A 22,297-nucleotide genomic window follows, 5' to 3' on the forward strand; every position below is an offset into this window, starting at 1 on the left:
ATGAATGTGGCTAGAATACAGAACAAAATGACTGTCTGCGTTTGTCTTTCAGCTGATTAACCAGAAGATCAGAATGTGCACGCAGCTGAACAACTGCAGGTCATTTGTTTCCGTGCTGGAGTACCTCCTCACCGTTGGCAATTACCTCAACGAGAACGCAAGGAAGGAAAAGGCCAAGGGATTTCGCCTCTCCTCCTTAACTAAAGTATGACTACACTGCTGTTGCCTGACCTTTGATGGAGCTGCAGCACAAGGCTAATAAGACTTCTCATTGATATACACAGCAGGGCGACTCTACATCTTCCATCATCTTCCTCTTTTGCTCAGGTTCACTCAGGACTCTGACAGTCTCACTACATGGCATCACAGGAGAAATTAAACTAGGAACAAAGTGGGGCCACTTGGGCTGAATCTCTTACGGCCCGTCCACACTATAGCTTCAAAAAAAGCTTGGAGCTGGGCGTGTCCGAAGCTTGGGGATTTTATTCGAGCACCGCGACCAACAACCAATCACATGAATGTCCCGCCCCCGGCATACAAAGCAAAAAACCCCGGGGATTTTATGCGAGCAATATATATATATATATATGAACTCCCCAAACAGGTGAAAACCTACCAGTTTCACCCACTGTCTCTGCCACCTCCCTCCATGCCTGGTTCTTCCGGTTTGTATCCCAGTAAATAGTTCTGGTCGTAAAGAACCGGGTGATTTGCTACCGTAATTTCTCGTTTGGAATATGAGGAAATGAACTGCGGTCTGGCTCTCCCAGCTTGCACGCGGTTTGATTGGCTAGAGCTTGAAGTGTCCGATTTGCATAAACGGGATTTGATTGGCTGACGCTGGCTATTCCGGCGTCTCCGGCTTCAGAAGTTGAACATTGTTCAACTTTTGCAGCCTGAAACGCCAGGAAAGCTCCGCTCTGCTACCCACAATTCAGTTCGGCGAAAAGCGAGGCAACGTGACCCCATTCAAAGTGAAAGGGCAGACGTGCTGGAAACCTTTTTTGAAGCTGTCGAAGCTGTAGTGTGGACGGGCCGTTGGAAGTGAACCATCATTAACTGTAGCTAGTCAGTGGATCTTTTCATTAGCACAACATTTCTGAGCCTGTTTCCACACCAAGGATAACACAATCCTCATACAAGAGTTTTTAAAGTAATCCAATTAAAATGTTGTTATATCCCAAGTTTTTTTTCATTCACACAGAAACCAAAGTGTGAAAAAAAACACCTATTCTTAGCCATGGAGCCGGGACTTCCTGAAGTGAGGCAACCTTAGAATCATTAATCAAAATGTCCAACCAAGAAAAAAGTCCAGCACATAATCTTAATAAAACCCCAACGTGTTTAGGAATAAAACAAAAAATAAATAAGAAATGACTTGGTGAGCTTTAGAGGTGCTGGTTACTGGGGTTTCATACTTTCAGACAGAGCCATGCTAGCTTAATATGCTAATATGCTAAGCTAACCATGTGCTGGCTGTAGCTTCAAATGTACCGTACAAATACAAGAGTAGTCTCAATCTTTTTATCAAGCGATTAAAATAGAAAGAAAAACATATTATCAAAGTGTTGAACTTTTCCTGTGAAGGTTCAGTAGTTTCTGGGTGTAGGGGTTTAAAAGAATAGTTTAGTTTGAGCCTCTGTTTTGTGTGCATGTCTCACAACTGGGAAGGTTTAAGGGCAGGGCTCTTGACACAGAAGTAAAAAGTCCTCCGCTCCTTTTAATGAAGGCCTTGTGTTCCCTCAGAGGTGTTTCCGGGTCTAATTGAGAATAGTAAACTGTGGCTGCTTGAGACAGACTCAACAAATTAATAGCCAACTGTTTCCAAGAAAAACGCATCAAGGTTATCTAAGATCGCATTTTTGGTCCTTATAACTTATGAGCATCAATGCATGGTTTCTTTATTGTTTATGTTGTCCTTAGAAACTTGCCATGGCCTTAAACTGCTAATAAACAACCTAAAAAAAAGACTACTATGACCTATCACGAGGTTAGAAAGGAACATCTTGCATTTCACTTATTTCACCATGAAGTGCATTATGTCTTAAATTCTAGTCTAATGTTGGTACTTTAAAGTGGACCTAACATGCTATATTTGAATAATATAGTGTAGGACCATACCTATATAAGGCATATTTATACTTTTTATTTTTCAAAATACCAAACAGATCATGCATTTTAGCCATTCCTCATTTCGCTCAATTGAACACTGTCTTTGCATGGGCTGATTCTGTGAGAACAGCACCACCTACAGGCCTGGCATATGTACTACAGCGTCTCCAGCGCTTTCGAACGGCAATGTCCGTGGCTGTCTACTCCTGATTGGTGGAGTTGGCCCAATAGCCGTATCGCCACTTCTGTGACATCATAGAAGTGTTCAAATCTGGATCAGTCTGTATCAGATCCGTTGCAGCCCCTTTTTAAGAGATTTGGGTATGGAGGGAAATAGAGAGGGTTGTGTTTTCTGACACTTGGTGAGTTCCCTGGAACACCGGGGACATATATTCATGTATAAAAGATGTACAAAAGTGCATTTTGCATGATAGGTCACCTTTAAGTATAGTTGAATGTGGATACATTTGCACTTAAGTAAGATTTAAGTGCACAACTTGTAACAGAGTATTTTTACTATTTGGCATTGTTAGTTTTACTTAAGTCAAAGATCAGAGTAATTCTTCCTACCCTGCTAACTATGACTAATAATAAAAAATTGCAAAAACACTACTCTTGCACTAAATGCATAATCTGGAAGCAACAGCCAGGTGTTAGCAAGGTCAGTATACATCTTTGCTGTATACAAATACACAACATAATAGACTAGTGTGGAGGTAAATGTAGCACAGAGAGAATCCATGCCCTGCCATCCTATTCTTTCTCTAACCTTCAGGTAACAATAACAGTTGTAGCAACAAACACGCAGAAGAGGCTATATTTCATACATGTACCGTTTTCTTCAATATGTCCTTGTTCTGTTTGGCAGGGAACTTAACGTTTGTACACGCCTTGACCTTTTCTAACCTCCCTCCACAGCTCTCTCAGCTCCGGGGGAACGACAGGAAGTTCACCTTGCTGCATGCCCTTGTGGAGCAGATCATGTTGCATGAACCTTCCCTGGCTGCTTTTACAGACGACTTGGCAGAATTTGAAACTGTCCCGGGAGGTATTCACCAATCAAGATTTCCTCAAAGCTGAACAAATTCTGTGTCTTACATTTCCAATTGAGGTCTGTTAAGTGAAATGCGTATTTACTGTGTGTCACTGCTTTCTTTTGTCTCTCTGTTGGATAGCTTCCATTAAAGGCTTGACCGCAGAAGTTGACGGTGAGTAGATCACATTTTACTACCGCGTCCAAAGACCGTTGTTCTCAAATTTGCTGAGATTACTGTAATACTGACCCTACTTTTTTGTGCCGACGCAAGTTATTTGCAAGGAAGTGTGGTAGTAACATTTACTATATCTTCCTGTAATTGTAGTTTCAGTATACATTGTGGAGACACTATAATCTCACTGTGCTGAAAGCAATATATTGCCTTTATGATGACTAACATTTGCCACAAGCACAAATACAACACTTGACAGGATCCCACAGGAGACGGCATCTGATTTAAAGCAGCTATTTGCTTCAGTGGTGAAATATGATGGACGGTAATGTGTGTGTGTGTGTGTGTGTGTGTGTGTGTGTGTGTGTGTGTGTGTGTGTGTGTGTGTGTGTGTGTGTGTGTGTGTGTGTGTGTGTGTGTGTGTGTGTGTGTGTGTGTGTGTGTGTGTGTGTGTGTGTGTGTGTGTGTGTGTGTGTGTGTGTGTGTGTGTGTGTGTGTGTGTGTGTGTGTGTGTGTGTGTGTGTGTGTGTGTGTGTGTGTGTGTGTGTGTGTGTGTGTGTGTGTGTGTGTGTGTAGTGCTGAAGAATGAATTGCAGAAAGTCATTCAGTATGAAAAAACGTTCAAGAAGAGAAATGCTGGAGGTCAACACCCACAATTCTACAAAGACTTGAAGGTGAGGCAGTAAATCCTGTGTTTATTATTTATTTACGTATTCATTTAAAAAAGGTAATCTTTGTCTCCTTGTCAACAAAAATGGGATTGATTATATTCATTGTTTCTTGTACTAATCAATTGTTTGCTATCTAAAAGTAGTGTTCTTCCTCTCTTCTTCTTTGGCACATTGCTGCTTGTTAGGCACCATTTCCACTACTAGGGATTTAAACGAATAGAAATACGTTATAAGGCACATATCATTACTTGACCAACATTAAAACATTTTTGTACCTTCATCCAAACATTTCCAAACATCTATTTTTCTCTTAATGACATCCTTCATGCTACATAAAATGTTCATTTTGTGCTGCAGCTCTCCTTAAGTTTAAACATTAGTATAATGGTGTTTAAAAATGAATATGAACTTGTTTTGTTGGTAAACCATGCATATGTTTTACATTACTTGCCAGTATTCATATTATGCAAATTCATTCTCTAAACACACACCCATTCTTCAAAAACCAAGACTCATTCTTTTTAGATTTTGGTTTTCATTCAAGCTCTAAATGTGGGCTATTCAAAGTTCAACCCTAAGAGAAAAGGTTTTTCTAACAATTCGCCAAATAGTGAACTAACTGACAAAGGGATTTTCTTCTCCTTTTTCTCTATTCCCTAGATGGCGGTTGAAAAATACAAGACCGGTCTCTCAGCACTGACGAAGACGCGTGATGAAATGAAGAAACTCTACTCTGTCATACTGGTAATCCATGAGTTATTATTTCAATATCTATCTGGTTCAGCCTCACAGACGGATAGCGCTCTGTTAGAAGTGCCCACATGGCCAAACTCAATTATTTGTCATCTAACAGCACCTGCCCGCCCAACACACTGGGACAAAACACACATCACAAGGAAAACGTCCCCAAGGCTTCTTGTTTTTCACTGGGTGTCTCTCAGGGCTCACGGCAGGATATAATGCTTCTGATGTAGAGGTTAGCTGCGGCCTCCACATCATTTAACAGAAAGCACTGCTGATTTTTCAGCCTTGGAAGACGCCACACTTAGTCATTTGCATATTTCCTTCAGGATTATTGAAGAATTGCCGCTGTCTGTTGTATGTGAACGACAAGTTCATCCCAACCCTTAATGTGCGATGTCACAGCGATGAATGGTCCAAAACAAGAAAAAGCTGTGAGAGCATGGTGGTGGGTTTCTGATGTTATTTTTGTGTTTTTTTTAATGCAATGTATAAGCCTTCAAGGACACATTCCACAAAGTTATTTGTTGTATTGCTTTTTGTGAATTTGTTCTTTTTTGGAGTATACTTGGCTGCAAAATATTGGAAATATCAGACCCTACATTTTTGAGGGTACAAAAGTGAAATGCATCCCTCTTGTGCATTCTGCAGCAATATATTGTGCAGCAATTTAGAATAAAATAAGATATTGGTAACATGTCACAATGCAATAATTCACACTTGCACTATTTATGAACTCTGATTTTGACTGGACTCTGAGACAAAACATTATTGGGCACCACTTTACAATAAGACTACCCTTATAAAGGATTCATAAAGGGTTTATAATTGGGTTATTAATCAGGTTGTAAACACTTTATTAATCATTAAGAACCATTTATAAACCAGTTCTAACAGTTTTCATACATCAACACAGGCTCACTATTTGGCAAGATGACCAAGCCTTATATTGGCTACAGTACTTAGCGAGAATCAAGTCAGTGAGCAACAGATACCAAGGATGCTGGCTGATGAAGAACACGAAGTAAGCTAAGTAGCCAATATAAGGCTTAGCAGTACAGATAAATGTGGGCTCACTATTTGGCAAGCAACCGGTCACAGTTGCCCTGTTTCTCATGTCTTATAAAAGCTTATTAAGGATTTATAAAGTGTTCACAACCTAATTAATAAATTAACTACAAACTATTCATAAACCCTGTATAAGGGTAGTCTTATTGTAAAGCGCTACCCATTATTGTGTTCCTTATTCAGTTTGTCTGAGAACTTTAGGTGCATTTTAAGCGTGTGTGTGGACATCAGATCTGTCATGAAGTAAATGTCTGTCACACATATCATCAGATTGAATGGAGGTACATTGTTTTTCACAGTCTATAAAGTAGGACATTTTCTTTGCTCACTAACGTGGTTAGATTAGGTTTATGGAGCTCCAGCCTACCATTGACATTTTAACAGGTGCTATGTCTTCTTTTTATAGAGTCCCCACCAAAAACAATCAATACAAAAGTAATGCCTATTTTCTCAGCGTTCCCATATCTCTGAGGACAATCCATCATCGTACAGAGTCCTTACCCTTCCCTCTGTGTTTGAGCACTCAGATATTACGAGAGTGCTGGGCTTTAGGACTGGTAGAGAATTGTGTTAGATTAGGACCACAATTAGATTCATGTGCACTGCAAACTTTTTTCATAACTCATACACGAGGAAGCAAAGAGGAAAACAACTGAAAACAGTCGATGCTATTGCTATATAGCAGAGCACAAAATAATAGGGATATCTCTCTGATAGTCCATTAGAGGGTGCGTTTTCACAACCAAACCTAAAGAATCTCTAGGGAAGCTCGATTTATTAAAAAAAAGGACTCAGGTTGATAGTTAACTGATTTGGCAATTGCGATATTGCTGATTTTTGAATTGCGATTCCACTAACATTTTGGATTAACTGTGCAGCTCTACGTACAACACCTCTTCCTGTTTAATACGAGAAAAATGACAAGGGGTTTATGCAATGGGTTTTACATGTTATGTCTTGGCTTATAGCTTATAGCTGACATGAAGACTGTAACAAGACTGAAACAGCTAGCCTAAGGCCGCATTTACACAGGAACACAAATGCAAAAAAAAAAAAACTAACCGAATTTGATATCAAAAAAGTCTTCCGTTCACACGGATACGGCTCAATAAACATGTCCATTCGTACGAGACCGCTCGACCCGCTGGAGACGCTGTAGTACATATGCCGGGCCTGTAAGTGGCACTGTACTTCCGCCACAAAATACACCAAAAGCAGCGAAGAAGACCCCCGAGCATGGTTGCCTGGTTGCCCTTCTGTTTATTCTCCGCGGTGGATTTAGCAACATGTAGTTCTCCATGTCCACTTGTTGCTGATGGTTGTGGTAGAGTAGCTGTAGATTTTGCACTAACATCTGTAGCATGGTCAGTAGCAAACTTTGATGTTTGTACAGGACAAACAAGATATAATGTGCTACTTAATGAGCTTTAGAAATGCCTTGGACACTGCAGGGCTGTTTCCTAATTGTTCCATTCATGAGTATATTGATTCTCTCATGTAATTCTTGGCAAGAAAGCAAATTTGGGGTAAGACGAGAGAAGATGTCCAACAATATTTTCAGTAATGTACTGCAACACGTAGAGTGAGCCAAACAAATGCCAATAAAGATGATGTCCATGTTTTACCTACATGGTAAAATCGTTTTTCTTTGTGTTAAGGTTGAGATAGGGGGAAAAAAAGTTTCTACTGTGAATCTACTGTATCCATTAGTATTGTGAAATTGAACTGATAATGATACATTTGTTTTAAAAAATCCCATCTAAAACTACATATTGTGGGTTTGGGGATAAAGTGTCAAACTAATTCTTGAAAGTGAAGCATTCTTACAGTAAAATCCTAAATATTTCATTATTATTCCCTATTATTCAACATAAATCACTCCTATGTATAATTGAAAATGGTCAGGTGGTGTATTGGCCTTTTAAAATTTAACAATTTGACCTTTAACTGTCCCCTTGCCTTCTGGCCAGGAGTTGTTTTTAATCATCTGGCTGCGGAGCCAAAAAACACCATTATTCCTGCATGTTTGAGATTAAATTTGCACCAGAGGATATATTTATTAGTCACGACCTTGTAAACCTGCGTGTGTGTGTCATAATGTAAAAATGTGAAGAAAAGCGGGAACTATGACAGGAAATGTGTACAAACCACATACATTCATACATACTGTCTATGGCATGGCAAATAAGGGTCGCAGTTTATTCATATATTCATACGTCTGTTAACAGGATTAATTCAGCTGACTTTGTGGCTTGTTACTAGAGACGGTGAATGCATCTCTCACTGAACTGTGTCTCTGCATGAATTTATAATGGTGTTTTGGCATCCAGGCATATATGTGACTTCTACACTATGATCAAGGGAGCAAAAGTGTTGATTTCAGTCATGGCTTATCAAATGTTGTTGGTAATTACATGGCAACGACACGTCTTGTCTGAATGACGCTAGTAAACGCAAATGATGCTGCGGTCAAACTAACGCGAGGCTAATAATTGCCTTGCGTTGTGTGTGAATGCAATATTACATATGCTTAGTAAAGTTCAAAATAAAGGCTGTGTTCAAAAATGGGAGGTTGGCCCAAAAAGGGTCATGGGCTCCCAAACTTTGAGCCCAGTATGCAGTATGGCCTTGTTAAATATGTTCTTTATTCTCGCGACCAGGAGAGAAGCTTTAAAATTAGACTAAATGGAGTCTCTGAAAAGATTCAAATGGGATACTTTAATTAAAAAAGTACTGTGTGCAGGGGCAGCATGTTTGGAGAAAGGTGTCATATTTCGTCAGATCTTGTCATTGGGGGAATTCATAATGATGCCCTTGAGAAACCAACACGCAAATGTGTTAATCACAGAAGAAGCTGGACATGATTGAGGGTTTGAATTTGGAGGGGTTGTTTTTTTCAGTAACATGCTTTACCATCACATAGCCTCTATACTTTATTATCAATGGAGAGAAACTAGTCCGCCTTAGCAACTACTGATGATTATGAATGCCAACTCTTGTCAAATAACAGTCGATTACTGACATTGTTGGTTTCAGTAAACCAATGATTCATTTGAAGGAGCTCCAATTTTTTTTTTTTTTTTTTTATTTTTTATTTTTTAAATGGGAATGCTGTTTACAAAAAGTCAAAAAAATCCCACATTACTTTTCTCATTCATAACTTTCATAATTCCGGAGATACATCCCATAATAAATCACATTTTTAACCATTGAAGTCAATGGAGAAATTCTTCAACTTCAACAAATCTTCATGTGACTTCAACTGCTAACTGTTCATTCATACTTTCACTCAAACCTCATTCTAACTTTAAAATGTTACACATCTTTCTGAGATTATTCGTGTAAAACAACTTTTAAATCTGATTCTTAGTTTTAGAGATATTAAATATTGTTCAGACCTTGTTTTAGAGGTTTTCTTCAGATTTTAACATTAACTAGAGTGCGTGATGTCACAGCTAGAGGGTAGAAAATTTTGAAATTTGCCTTCATATATATTTTTTAAACTGCCATAATTCCCAAACCCTACATTCCTGAGACATAATTTTTTATGACAAACGTAGGAAAACATCCCGTAGCTTGAAAAATGACAAATAATTAAGCAAAAAATAATTAAACAAAATGCCTCTTGAGGGCATGAAGTGACAAAAACGTTCAACATTCCTCCATTAAACCCCATTGTAATTTCAGGCAGATATTTCCTCATGGTAGCAGCTGCACACCTTTAGTTAAACTGCCAAAAAGGCCACATTATTAACCCAAAACTACACAAAAATTACACTTCAGATACTCAATTTCCTTGAAATGCTTCACGTTTTGAAATTTCACAGATATCTGTTACGGTTCTTCCACAAAACGTTTATCTCTCATTCAGAACAATGGACACCTTTGATCTCTGGACGCCTCGTTAGCTCAAATATAAGTCTCTGTAATGGAACACGTTGATGTCATCACTCCAACTGACAGAGCAGCAGATAGCAGTGTGCTAACAGTCCAGCCGTGAAGACATCTACAGGACAGTTTTGAGATTTCTTCAAATGCCGTTGCCATGGCGACAGACAACTCGCCATGAAACAGGATGTCGCTGTAAATCCAATCGACAGGCTCAAATCGTCCCCCAATCTTCACTTGTATATCACCGGCGCATGCCTCAACAGCTCTACGCCAAATCTGAGATCTCACCATAAGCCGTTTCCATGGAAACGCATCCCTCGCGATAAAACATGATATTCGCTATAACTCCTATGAAAATGTTAAAAAAAGTGCTCAAACTTCACATGTGTGCTAACAGTCCAGCCGTGAAGACATTTACGGGACAGTTTTGAGATTTCTTCAAATGCCGTTGCCATGGCAACACAATGCTTGCCTTGAAACACGGTTTTCAAATAACTTCAGTGAAAATACTCCAAAGAGCCCAAAACTTCACAGGTTTGGTAACGATGCACCCATCAACGAATCTAAGCGTATTATGGGGCGTCGTCAAATGCCGTTGCCATGGCGACAGATCATTCGCCATCAAGTTAGTTCAGAAGTTTGCAGTTCAAATATTCTGCTGCTTTTCCAAGCCTTTTTACTTTCTTTCCTTCTCTCATCACACATTCAAGCCCCCAGTGTTCATGTATAATTTCAATCTAAATTCTTCACTTTCTTCTTACACATTACATTTCAGCATAGCAGTTTAGCGTCAGCTTTTCAGCTTAAAGCATTCCCACTAGCAATTTCTTCAGGAATTGCATTTTCTAGTTTAATTTGATGTTTAGCATTATTTACCACAGTTTAATATGATGGCTGCATGATTGGGGCTAACATTGATCAATATAGAATACAACAATTATGAAAAAATATATATTTGAAAAAGGAATCTGTGGAATATGATTTGCAGGCTGCGATATCTCTGCATCTCCACAATAGATCATTCAAAATGGTATTTAAACGTGTATTTATTTAGCCTTTAAAATACATTATGCTTCTTGCAATTTTTACAAGATTTTAATGAATTATTGAGCCCTATACAATGGTTGCACAACATAATCAATGCAGCCATCAGTCAATCGCATCATCATTTAACAGCTCACTTTATTCTCCTAAAGCAAGTTTAAAGTGTAGCTGTGGAGTTGTTGGTTTTACTGAGCAGAGCACGTCTGTAAAAATGACTGAGGCTGATCAACTTTTAAGAGAGGATTACTTGCCTAGACTGAGTAAAAAATATTTTGATAAAAGTACGCAATTAGATGGATTTGCATATGTGATGCGAGAGTGCAGGACAGCTGTTGCTAATTGACTGACATCTGGCTCTCTATTAGAGTTTTTTTGAAAGCAGTCGTCTCACACCTATGTAAATATCAGAAGGCTCACTCACTGACTGACTGTTTGTTTTCATGTACCAATATTCAGCTTCTAATAATTCCTACTAAGTTGTATACACGGCTATTAATGAAAATTATATTTCCATTTAACCGCAGCTGATCAGATTAGATGTACGTCCTGCTACGCTCTTTAAATTAGGGGTGCACCGAATGGGAAATTCTTGGCCGAAACCAAATTATACATTATATATATATATATATATATATATATATATAATGTATACATTTTTTACCAATGTTGTTCAGCTGCCTGATTATGGAAAAAGACATGATTATGGCAAAACTTAACTTAAATAATAATCACTATTATGGGTCCATAAAACATTTATTCAGCACTTTTGAATGCATACAGTACATTAATTCCAAGTCAAGTGCATTTTCTTTTCTCTGTAGGATAACTACAACAAAGTGCATTCAGAACAAAGCCAAGGTGCTTTAAAACTGCATAAACATCTAGGCCAGTAGGCCTACAACAAAATAGTGTAAATAAAGACTGTAACAGCCAGGCCTTCAACAACAACAAATGCACCTACAGTATAAGTGCATGCATACAAATGTGCAAACTGGATAAATCCACATGAATGTAACTATTTACAAATGAAATTACAATTGAATTTCAAGAATCTGTAAATAAGGCTGTCTGTCCTCATAAGCAAAGTAGTAAACATTGTATAAAGATACATAAAGTGAAAACTGGATACAAAATCCACAATCAATTACAAATTAAATTACAATTTCAAGAATCTGCAAATAAGGTGGTCTGTCCTCATGAGCAATGTAAACAACATTGTATCATTTAGATACCGAAAGTACAATATATTGAACACTGTGCTGCTGTCATTTTCCCCTAATGATAACCTGAGATGGTGAATTATAACTCACAATGAAAATTGTTCAGGAAAGTGGGTATAGAGTAGACATGTAGAACTAGATAAGCTTATGATAAGCCAGCCTTGTCTACTTATTAAGGAAAAGTGGGAGGTTCTTTTTAATGAACAGTAGCTTCTCTGCTTTATCAGCCATAAGTCTGTTCCTCTTCTCATCAAGCACATGAGAGGCAGCGCTGAACAGTCTCTCGCTGTCAGTGCTTGTGATTTGATCTTACTCCGCATATTTGTCCAGGTGTTTTGATTTCAAGTGGTGGAGTAATCCCGAAGTGGTGAAAGTTTTTGCAGTTACACCCCCTCGAGAAATGTCAGCTGAACACGTTTTACAAATCGCAATCCGCGCCTCTTTCTGATATTTTTAAATATCTCCAAGCGCCAGACATGTTGGCTGTGAGCCAGCCGCGAGCATGGTCGCGCGCCGTGCTTGTCGCCGCGTTTTGATTACGTCATCACAACAACACGTTAGCTTACCAACGTAACCCTGTTCTCTGACATTCGGTGATATTTTTTCGGTGCTAGACCGAAAGGGCCTTTTTAACCATTTTCGGCCGATAATTTTCGGCGGCCGAATATTCGGTGCATCCCTACTGTAGATAATTTAAATGTACCTCCTTTTCTATCTTTCTTTGTCTTAACTTTTGTTACATCTCAACGAAAGCCTTGCAAACTGTTAATTGGTTGGACTGTGTACAACACACACAGCTGGCACATCACAGACAGGCAGTGTGTTGAAAATTGCAGTAAAATTGAGACACATATTCAAAATGTAGTGTATACAGTTAGGGGTGCATACCGGTTCCCAGTATTACCGAAATACCGGTTACTGGCGGCTACGGTATGCTGTACCGAAATCAACTCTGGTTTTCAATACTTTTTTTATTTTTTATAAAAGTGAGGTGTAATATCCTTAAACTCGCGTCCAAACCGTCCGAATTACGATGTCAATTTCGCCACGAAACTCCGCAAACGAGTCACTTTAGAAAATCTAAAGTGTGGCTGCATATGACTGCCAGTCTGAATGCTGGGGTCTGTAACCACTGCCAGTCTGAATGGTGGGGTCTGTAGCCACTGCAAGAAGTTTATTTCTGGGAAAGGTGGTAACACATCCAACCTCCAACCAATGCTGTCTCGTATGGCAACCAAGTACCTTTGTGGTCAGGGAAGCAGCGTGCCAAGCGAGAGAGTGTTCAGTTCAGCAGGTGATATCCTACGCTGTGAAAGGGCCCGTTTGGATCCAGAGAGCAGATATGCTCATCTTCTTGAAGATGAATGCACAGAACTGAACTGTGATGGGATTTGTTTTCTTTCATCAGGCAAATGTTGATTCTAATGATGCTATTTGTTTTATGTGCAATGCCGATATCTCATGATCCTTTATGTGTTCTCTAGTCAGTCGAATCTCAGGTTGAATATTGATTACAGTATACTGGTGTTATTTTCTTTTTCCATTGACAAGATGTACTATTCACGCCTGATGGTTGTTATAAATAATATTGCAGAATCTGTTTTCTTCAGAGATAACGTGTATTTCATTGTTTGTTCAGTACTAAAAGGTCCAAGTCCCACAATTGAATTTAATATTCATTTGACATGTTAACTATATCATAAAGCGCTTCATGGGAGTAATTGCAGGATGATTCAATTTTTCCCTTATGCAATATGAAAGTATCACGATATGTATCGGTATCGTTCAGTGGTATCGGTATCGTAAAAAAGTCAACGATATGCAACCATGCATACATGTCCAAAGAATGCTCCTACTGTATGTGCTGAGTATCGTTGTATCCCTTGATGGAAAAAGGCAACATTTGGCCTTGTAAGGAGTTTTCAGAATAATCAAACTAATTTGTCATATATACAGGACTGTCTCAGAAAATTAGAATATTGTGATAAAGTTCTTTATTTTCTGTAATGCAATTTAAAAAAACAAAAATGTCATACATTCTGGATTCATTACAAATCAACTGAAATATTGCAAGCCTTTTATTATTTTAATATTGCTGATTATGGCATACAGCTTAAGAAAACTCAAAAATCCTATCTCAAAAAATTAGAATAGTTCCTCAGACCAAGTAAAAAAAAAAGATTTATAACAGCAAAACACAATCAAACATTTGAAAATGTCCATTAATGCACTCAGTACTTGGTTGGGAATCCTTTTGCACGGATTACTGCATCAATGCGGCGTGGCATGGAGGCAATCAGCCTGTGGCATTGCTGAGGTGTTATGGATGCCCAGGATGCTTCAATAGCGGCCTTTAGCTCATTAGCATTGTTGGGTCTGGTGTCTTTCAGCTTCTTCTTCACAATACCCCACATATTCTCTATGGGGTTCAGGTCAGGGGAATTTGCAGGCCAATCGAGGACAGTAATGCCATGGTCAGTACACCAGTTACTGGTGGTTTTGGCACTGTGGGCAGGTGCCAGATCATGCTGGAAAATGAATTCCTCATCTCCATAGAGCTTTTCAGCAGACGGAAGCATGTAGTGCTCTAAAATCTCTTGGTACACAGCTGCATTTACTCTGGGCTTGATGAAACACAGTGGACCAACACCAGCAGCTGACATGGCTCCCCAAACCATCGCTGACTGTGGGAACTTCACACTGGATTTCAAGCAACTTGGATTTTGCTCCTCTCCAGCCTTTCTCCAGACTCTGGCGCCTTGACTTCCAAATGAAATACAAAACTTGCTTTCGTCTGAAAAGAGGACTTTGGACCACTGTGCAACTGTCCAGTGCTTCTTTTCCTTAGCCCAAGTCAGACGCCTCTTCCGTTGTCTTGAGTTCAGAAGTGGCTTGACCATGGGAATACGGCTATGTAGCCCATTTCCCGGACACGTCTGTGAACAGTGACTTTTGATACCTGGACTCCAGCTTCAGTCCACTGTCTTTGAAGCTCCCCCAAATTCTGGAAGCGACTCTTCTTCACAATGCTGTTAAGGCTGCGGTCATCTCTCTTGGTTGTGCAGCGTTTCCTGCCACATTTCCCCCTTCCAACAGACTTTTTGTGGATGTGCTTTGAAACTGCACTCTGTGAACAGCTTGCTCTTTGAGAAAAAATTTTTTGTGTCTTACCCTCCTGATGGAGGGTGTCAATGACGGTCCTCTGGACAGCAGTCAGATCAGCAGTCTTCCCCATACTTGTGATTTAGTTTACTGAACCAAGCTGAGTGTTTTTCAAGGCTCAGGAAACCCTTGCAGGTGTTTCGAGTTAATTAGACGATTCAAGTGATTCGTTGAACACCCTACTAGTATACTTTTTCATGATATTCTAATATTTAGAGATAGGATATTTGAGTTTTCTTAAGCTGTATGCCATAATCAGCAATATTAAAATAATAAAAGGCTTGCAATATTTCAGTTGATTTGTAATGAATCCAGAATGTATGACATTTTTGTTTTTTTTAATTGCATTACAGAAAATAAAGAACTTTATCACAATATTCTAATTTTCTGAGACAGTCCTGTAATCAAATTCTGAATAAAAGCTAGATATTAGTGTGCATGTAAACAGAGTCACTGTCAGAGTTCACGTTTTGAGATGTTGGCAGAGCTTAAGGATGTTTTAGACAATATTAGTCTTTTCTGCCAGGGTTATTATTTAAAGACTTAATCAGTCATTTATTGTTAGGAATAATTTGCTATATATTTGTAATGATGGTGTTTGAACTTTCAATACATTAAAACAAATGTCAGAAGTCTATCCTTAAGTTCAGGGATTTAGTTTGCAGGAATTGGGTTGAATGTAGGTTTTAGTTCCATTTTTCCATCTTTTAATAAAGTTATTCTTAGTTGCATGCCAAGGAATTGGACTTTCATATCCATTTGTTGTTACTAAGTTAGATTTGGTGGGAAAGTGTCTGCTTTTGAGAGAGTTCTTCAATAAATAAATGCAAGCAGGAAGAAGGATATGGCCATGAGAACAAATTTTCATTAATAAATAAAACATGACCATGAAATCTAAGTTGAATACAAAATATATGACACATAAGACGTTGCGTTGGAAGAGACGTGAAAGCGATTGGTCAGTACTAATCATATAAACAGTATAAGGAAATATAGCGCCTTGTGGTTTTCTTTTAATCTGTTTAACATAATTAAAGACTTTGAAAGAGTGACAGCAGCATATCTTGAGTCTGACCTTTAACCTGCACATTTAACAGCATGCAATACGCCAATTAGTACACTTAGCCTCTGTGACCCTTTCTGATAAAGTTTGACTTCCTTGTTAATTCAGCGACCTTAATCACCCAGGTGAAAGTATTAATTCAACAACCCTAACCCTAACCCTGCATATCCGCCTCATTGTATGAGAGCACTCAAGGAATTAACTGCATGCTGAGTAATTATGTGAAAGAAGAATTAGCTTGACTCAGGCATCATTTCACTAAGGAAAGTAAAGGCAGTTGCTAATTGTAAACTCCACTTGATGTCAGACCAAAGGTTTTTAATTTCTATTCAACTAATCCGGTTTTTTCTCCTGTCAAGGTGAAATTCGGTGAACCAGCGGACCAAGACTCTCAGGAGCTCTTTGGGCTGATCTGTCAGTTTGTCCACGACTTCAGGGGGGCTCACGCTGAAATGATATGAGTTTAGAGTAGCCGCTGAGACTTCAGTGATACTTGTTAAACAAACCAAAGAGAGATCTGATGGTCTTAGTCACACTTCAGCGGGATAAAATAATAAACACTTTGAATGCAGTGTTTGATATAAGTAGACTGTTGCATCGATGTATATTTGTTCAAGCTATTTGTATTTTTCTTTGTTGTTGTACAGATGTATTATAAAGGCCATTGGATGTGATGTATTGTAAAGATGTATGTGTATAATGCACCTGGATGAAAGGATGATAACGCTGTGAACAATAAAACTGATCCATGTCACATTTATGCTAGAAGTCAGTTTGATTTGGGTTGATTAGATGTTTACCGACAGTTGTTTTCAGACGAATCAGGAATGCATTTTGATAATCCAGCGCTGTGTATGCTGTGTTGTGCTGCTAATACCCACAGCTGTCTGCTGGCAGGAGAACAAAACACACTTCCCTTCAGACGGCAGCTGAGGCTGGTGTACTCTTGCTGTGAGATTATTCTGAACATGCAACTGCTCTGTGATCGGGGACGTTTGCTTTCCCAGTGATCCAGGAGGTGCTCCAAGGCCGTCTCTGATTTAGAAAAAACACATCTGCACTGTGGCATGATGAGAAAGACTAAATTCACCTTCAAAAGGTAGAAAGGTACTCTAAGCCCGGGTTGGAACTGATTTACAGTATGTGCTGGACAGGTATGTGTGTGTGACTTTTTAATCTGTTTTAACAACAAAAATACTGATCCTTTTTCAAACTGTAGTGATACAATGAACTAGACCCCTACTTACTGAGCAGAAACAGCTGCATATTTTCTGTTAAAAGGGAGAAACTCCTCATTAATTGAACATAGCGTCTTCAGTGGTAATTCATTAGAAGGAAACAGATTGCCATTAAATGTTTTTTTTTTCTCCAATATATCAAAATTGTAGCCGAAATCAAAAAGAGATTAGTGGCCTGATTTCCTGGTTCCAGCTTCACAAATGTGAAGATTAGCTGCTTAATATTCATTTTGAGTTTTTAGGTAATCACTTTATGTAAAAACCAATCACTATTTCAGACCCAAATAGACCATTTTGTCTCCTTTTTTGTGAGGTTGGGTTTAACAAGGTAGACACGTTGGACCTTTGTGGCAGAGAGAAGATCACGAGTATACCAGATACTGTTTTTATTCATTTATCTGTAATAAGGTTTGAACTGTAAAGGTATTTCAATAGCACTGTTTCGGTTTTTGGGGTTTTCCCTTTCCTGTAGTGTCTTATTTAAGTTTGTCTGCATGTAAATGGTCTGCAATGGCTAAAATAAAAAATTGGAAGCTGACCAATCGGAGCAGACTACACTCTGGATTCAGGCCCCATTTACACGGGAACGCAAACGAAACACAAACGAATCGAATTCGATATCAAAAAAGTCTTCCGTTCACACTGATATGGCTCAATAAACATGTCCATTCGCACAAGACCGCTCCACCCGCTGGAGACGCTGTAGTACATATGCCGGGCCTGTAAGTGGCGCTGTACTTCCGCCACAAAATACACCAAAAGCAGCGAAGAAGACCCCCGAGCATGGTTGCCTGGTTGCCCTTCTGTTTATTCTCTGTGGTGGATTTAGCAACACATAGTTCATGTAGTTCTCCATGTCCACTTGTTGCTGATGGTTGTGGTAGAGGAGCTGTAGATTTAGCACTAACATCTGTAGCATGTGTGACCTGCCCCACCGGGGAGGGGGGGGGGGGCTGCGATAATAAAAGGGGGTTAGGATACTTAACGCTAACCTGGGTTCCCCAATACGAGCCCTTAGGACAAGTCACGCAGATAAGAATAAAAGGATGGACAGGGACGCGGCCTCAAGTTAAAATGTTTACAAAAGTTTATTATATAAATAATCAGGTAAAAGTTCAGTATTAGAAAATGGGTAAATGTGCGGGGGGGTCCTTAACGACCAGAATTCCCCAACTAGGGACAACTTAGCCCAAAACTTCTACATCAGTCTCTAAGTAACCAACATAAGGTATTTCGATGCCATTTGCTGCATGGAGTTCAAGCCAATGACAGGAGTTGAGACCTCCCTGAAAATTCTGGGCAAAGAAACTGAGTGATAGTGGTTACCATTGAGCCGGTGTTGAGTAAACAATTAATCTCCACACTGCCCAGGCCAACAGTTACAGTTGGGCAGGACCCTAACAACTTTGAGACAGCGATGTCATCCTCTGAGCCAGGAGCATTCCCTTCTGGTCATCAGTAGCAGTAGCAGCTACTGACAGTAGCTACTGACCATGCTACAGCAGTGAGCGGGAGAGGCGGGGCTATGGCTTCATCGTTATCAGGAAATGATCGTATAGGACGTACACACTGAGCCGTTTGGCCCCCCAAGGCAAGACCATTTTATTTATATAGCACCTTTCAGTATGCAACAGTTCAAAGTGCTTTACAAAATAATAAACAAAATAAATTTAAGAATAAATACAGCATAAACACATTATTAAATGGCATTTAAAAACAGGCATAAAAAAGCAAAGATAATTAAATCAATCAATCAACACAGCAGGTACAGAATACATGAATAAAAGGCATACTGCAGTGTGAGTATGAACAGCTCAATTAAAAGCAGCAGTGTTTTTAGTCTGGATTTGAAAATAGGAAGTGTTTGAGCGGACGTGCACGATTTGGGCAATTTGTTCCAGATTGTCGGAGCACAATAGCTAAAAGCTGCTTTTCCATGTTTAGTTCTTATTCTCGGAACAGAGAGCAGACCCGACCCAGAAGACCTGAGACACCTTGGTGGTTCATAGTTGTGCAGGAGATCGTTTATACACCTCAGTCCTAAGCCATTTAGTGATTTAAAAACTAGCAGTAGTATTTTAAAATCAATTCTTCGGTCGACTGGAAGCCAGTGTAAAGACTTCAGAACCGGACTGATGTGATCCACTCTTTTAGTGTTTGTGAGGACTCGAGCAGCGGCGTTCTGAATCAGCTGCAGCTTTCTGATGGATTTTTTAGTGAGTCCTGTGAATCCGCTATTGCAGTAGTCGAGTCTACTGAAAATAAAAGCATGGACAAGTTTTTCTAAATCCTGTTGCAACATTAGTTTTTTAATCCTAGATATGTTCTTCAGGTAAGCTGACCTAATAACTGTTGTAATGTGACTGTTAAAATTCAGGTCTGAGTCCATCACTACACCCAGATTTCTAGCTTTATGAGTTACTTTGTAGTCTGCCGACTGAAGCTCTGTGATTACTTGTAATAGGTCCTTCTTTGCTCCAAAAACAATTAGCTCAGTTTTTTGTTTGTTAAATTGGAGAAAGTTCTGAGTCATCCAGTCATTGATGTGCTCAATGCACTTGCTCATTGTTCAAATCGGAGAGTAGTCTCCCGGTGTAATTTTTAAATAAATCTGGGTGTCGTCTGCATAGATGTGATAGCTTAGATCGCTGTTTTTAATAATTTGAGCCAGTGGTAGCATATAGATATTAAAAAGCAAAGGTCCTAAGATGGAGCCTTGAGGAACCCCGCATGACATATTTGTCATGGTTGATTTGTAGTTGCCTATTGAGACAAAGTTTGTTCTGTCTTTAAGTAGGAACTAAACCAATTTAGAGCTGTTGCTGAAACTCCCACCCAGTTTTCTAGACAGTCTAGCAATATGTTGTGGTCAACAGCATCAAAGGCAGCGCTGAGAGCGTTCCGTACGCAGATCTACCCACCTTGGGACCCGTTATCGTTTTAGGGGTCCGAGAAAAGTGGCATATACAACCCGTTTTGTTCCCGTGCAAACAGCACCTCAGACAGAGGGTGAAAAGAGGTGCTGCAGCAAAGGCAGTATGAGAGAAGTAAAGTGCTTTTTGAACATTAAAGCATGGAGACATGTTACAGAAGAGGCACAAATATGAACCTGAAAATGAACCGAATGCGTTCCCTTTTAACCATGTGCTGTTGTGGCTGCTAGCTTCAAGGCTAACCAAAGATGTAAAGGACTCAAATACTTCCTTGGTAGAATGAACTGGTGGAGTTCATTAACTCTTTTCTATTTAGGAGAGCTTCTTCTTGCTATCATTGCATTTCAACGTATCCAACCTGCCTCCTGGTTTCATGTTGTTGCCACAAAATGTAGTCACAGGGTCACCTCTTTAAAACCTGAGAATGCCCAGTGACTTCACTTTTAAAGGACGGCACATAAAGTTACTGCAGATGTATTATTTGGTTTCATGTTGGAGTTTGTTCTGAGAAAACAAGTTCACATTTACACATAGCAACAGCTCCAATGCCTAATGCTGTGATCAAAATGTTTTTCTGAACAATGGCTGGATCCTGTAACTGTCGTATTGTCTATCATTATCTGCAGTTCACCTCAGCTTTAGAGTTCTTAGTATCTTAAGGCTTTTTTGTTTGTTTACAATTGACTATTTTTGTTCTCCCATCAACACAGATACAAGCAGGAGCAGACAGTTGTGATGAACTCCCCTACATGACTAGCTCTGCTCCAAAAAAAGTCAGCAAACAGCCCGTGGAAATAGATGTGGTTTAAGAAGCTAATATTTTAATATTATCCTCAGGATTTAGTGGAGACTTAATAGAGGAGGAAGGACGGTGAATATTGGACTTACGTTTATCAGATCGCCACGAACAAGACTCCGAATGAATGCTAATGTTGCTACGTGTCTGCTGCTTATTTAAATAGGCAAGCGGTTTCTAACATGTCAACTTTAAGTGAGGATAATACTGTACGTCAATGTTTACAGCTTATTGTGATGCCCTGAGGAGGACAAAAAATCAAGACAATTTTACTCCTGATGAGTTGATTCTAAGTAAATCTCCCCAAATAAAAATCACAAATATCACTGTGGAGGAAAACAGCTTCCTCTGCCAGGGTGTGACAACACACATCTCAGATTGCCTCAAGCACATAGCAGATTGTATTGCTTTGAAAAGTGGAAAATGCACAACTTTTCTATTAAATAAGTGTAAAAGTAAAATGACTTTGTAAAAATCGAGTCTTTCTGAAGATTGCCAAAGCCCATCATTATATGCTACAAGGCTTGTTGTGCTCAGCGTGTTAAATGCAGAGAACATATAACTCCTTTTGACCACTAATTAAAATCCTTAGAGACATGTTCTTTCTATCAACACCCAGTGGAGGTCTGAGTTTATTTTCTTTCTCTTTTCTTTGTCCCTTTCATGTGATAAAACGCTCCGTGCCCACCTATAGTCTGCATTAGTTTCAAAGGACATAATTGCTGGAGGAAGAAGGGAAAAACTCATTTGATTTGTTCACTATCTGATGACGAGTTGAAGCATTTTTCGAGATGCCGTCTCACCTGGCAGCCTCCAAGATAGCAGCAGACACACATAAATGGATGAAAGGACTTTTAGCTTTTACTGATTTTCTAGTCATTGAACATCAACTCAGCGTAACACACGAGTGCTTGAGATAATTGTTTTTTGTGAACCAAAGTCAAGTCATTTAAACACAAGGAGCCCAAAGATCACATCCGTCACCAACAATGAACACAATGAGGTCATGTCCAACAACATTTTACAACATCCAGTCGCTTTTGTTCAGCTTGTTTTCACACCAAGGACACTGACTAGACAACACAAGACAGCTATGGTATTACCTATACATGTAGAGCTTTTGATTATCATTTCCGACGTAAAATAATTA

General features: G+C 39.3%; 1 protein-coding gene and 1 long non-coding RNA gene across 2 annotated transcripts in view; one reads left to right on the plus strand and one right to left on the minus strand.

Annotated features, from left to right (window-relative positions):
* Positions 1-16,940, plus strand: part of LOC307035154 (uncharacterized protein) — a 38,228-nt gene extending 21,288 nt beyond the window's left edge. Inside the window, exons 12-17 of the mRNA XM_079674202.1 lie at positions 53-205; positions 3,031-3,160; positions 3,288-3,320; positions 3,897-3,994; positions 4,652-4,735; positions 16,540-16,940. Coding sequence (XP_079530328.1) covers positions 53-205; positions 3,031-3,160; positions 3,288-3,320; positions 3,897-3,994; positions 4,652-4,735; positions 16,540-16,641 — 600 coding nt within the window. The 3' untranslated portion in view covers positions 16,642-16,940. The remainder of the gene's footprint in view (positions 1-52; positions 206-3,030; positions 3,161-3,287; positions 3,321-3,896; positions 3,995-4,651; positions 4,736-16,539) is intronic.
* LOC307035156 overlaps positions 1-22,297 on the minus strand; it is a 28,952-nt gene that overhangs the window by 5,388 nt on the left and 1,267 nt on the right. The window lies entirely within an intron of this gene.

The sequence above is a fragment of the Notothenia rossii genome (genome assembly GCF_949606895.1).
Source record: "Notothenia rossii genome assembly, chromosome: 4".
Lineage (NCBI taxonomy): Eukaryota > Metazoa > Chordata > Actinopteri > Perciformes > Nototheniidae > Notothenia > Notothenia rossii.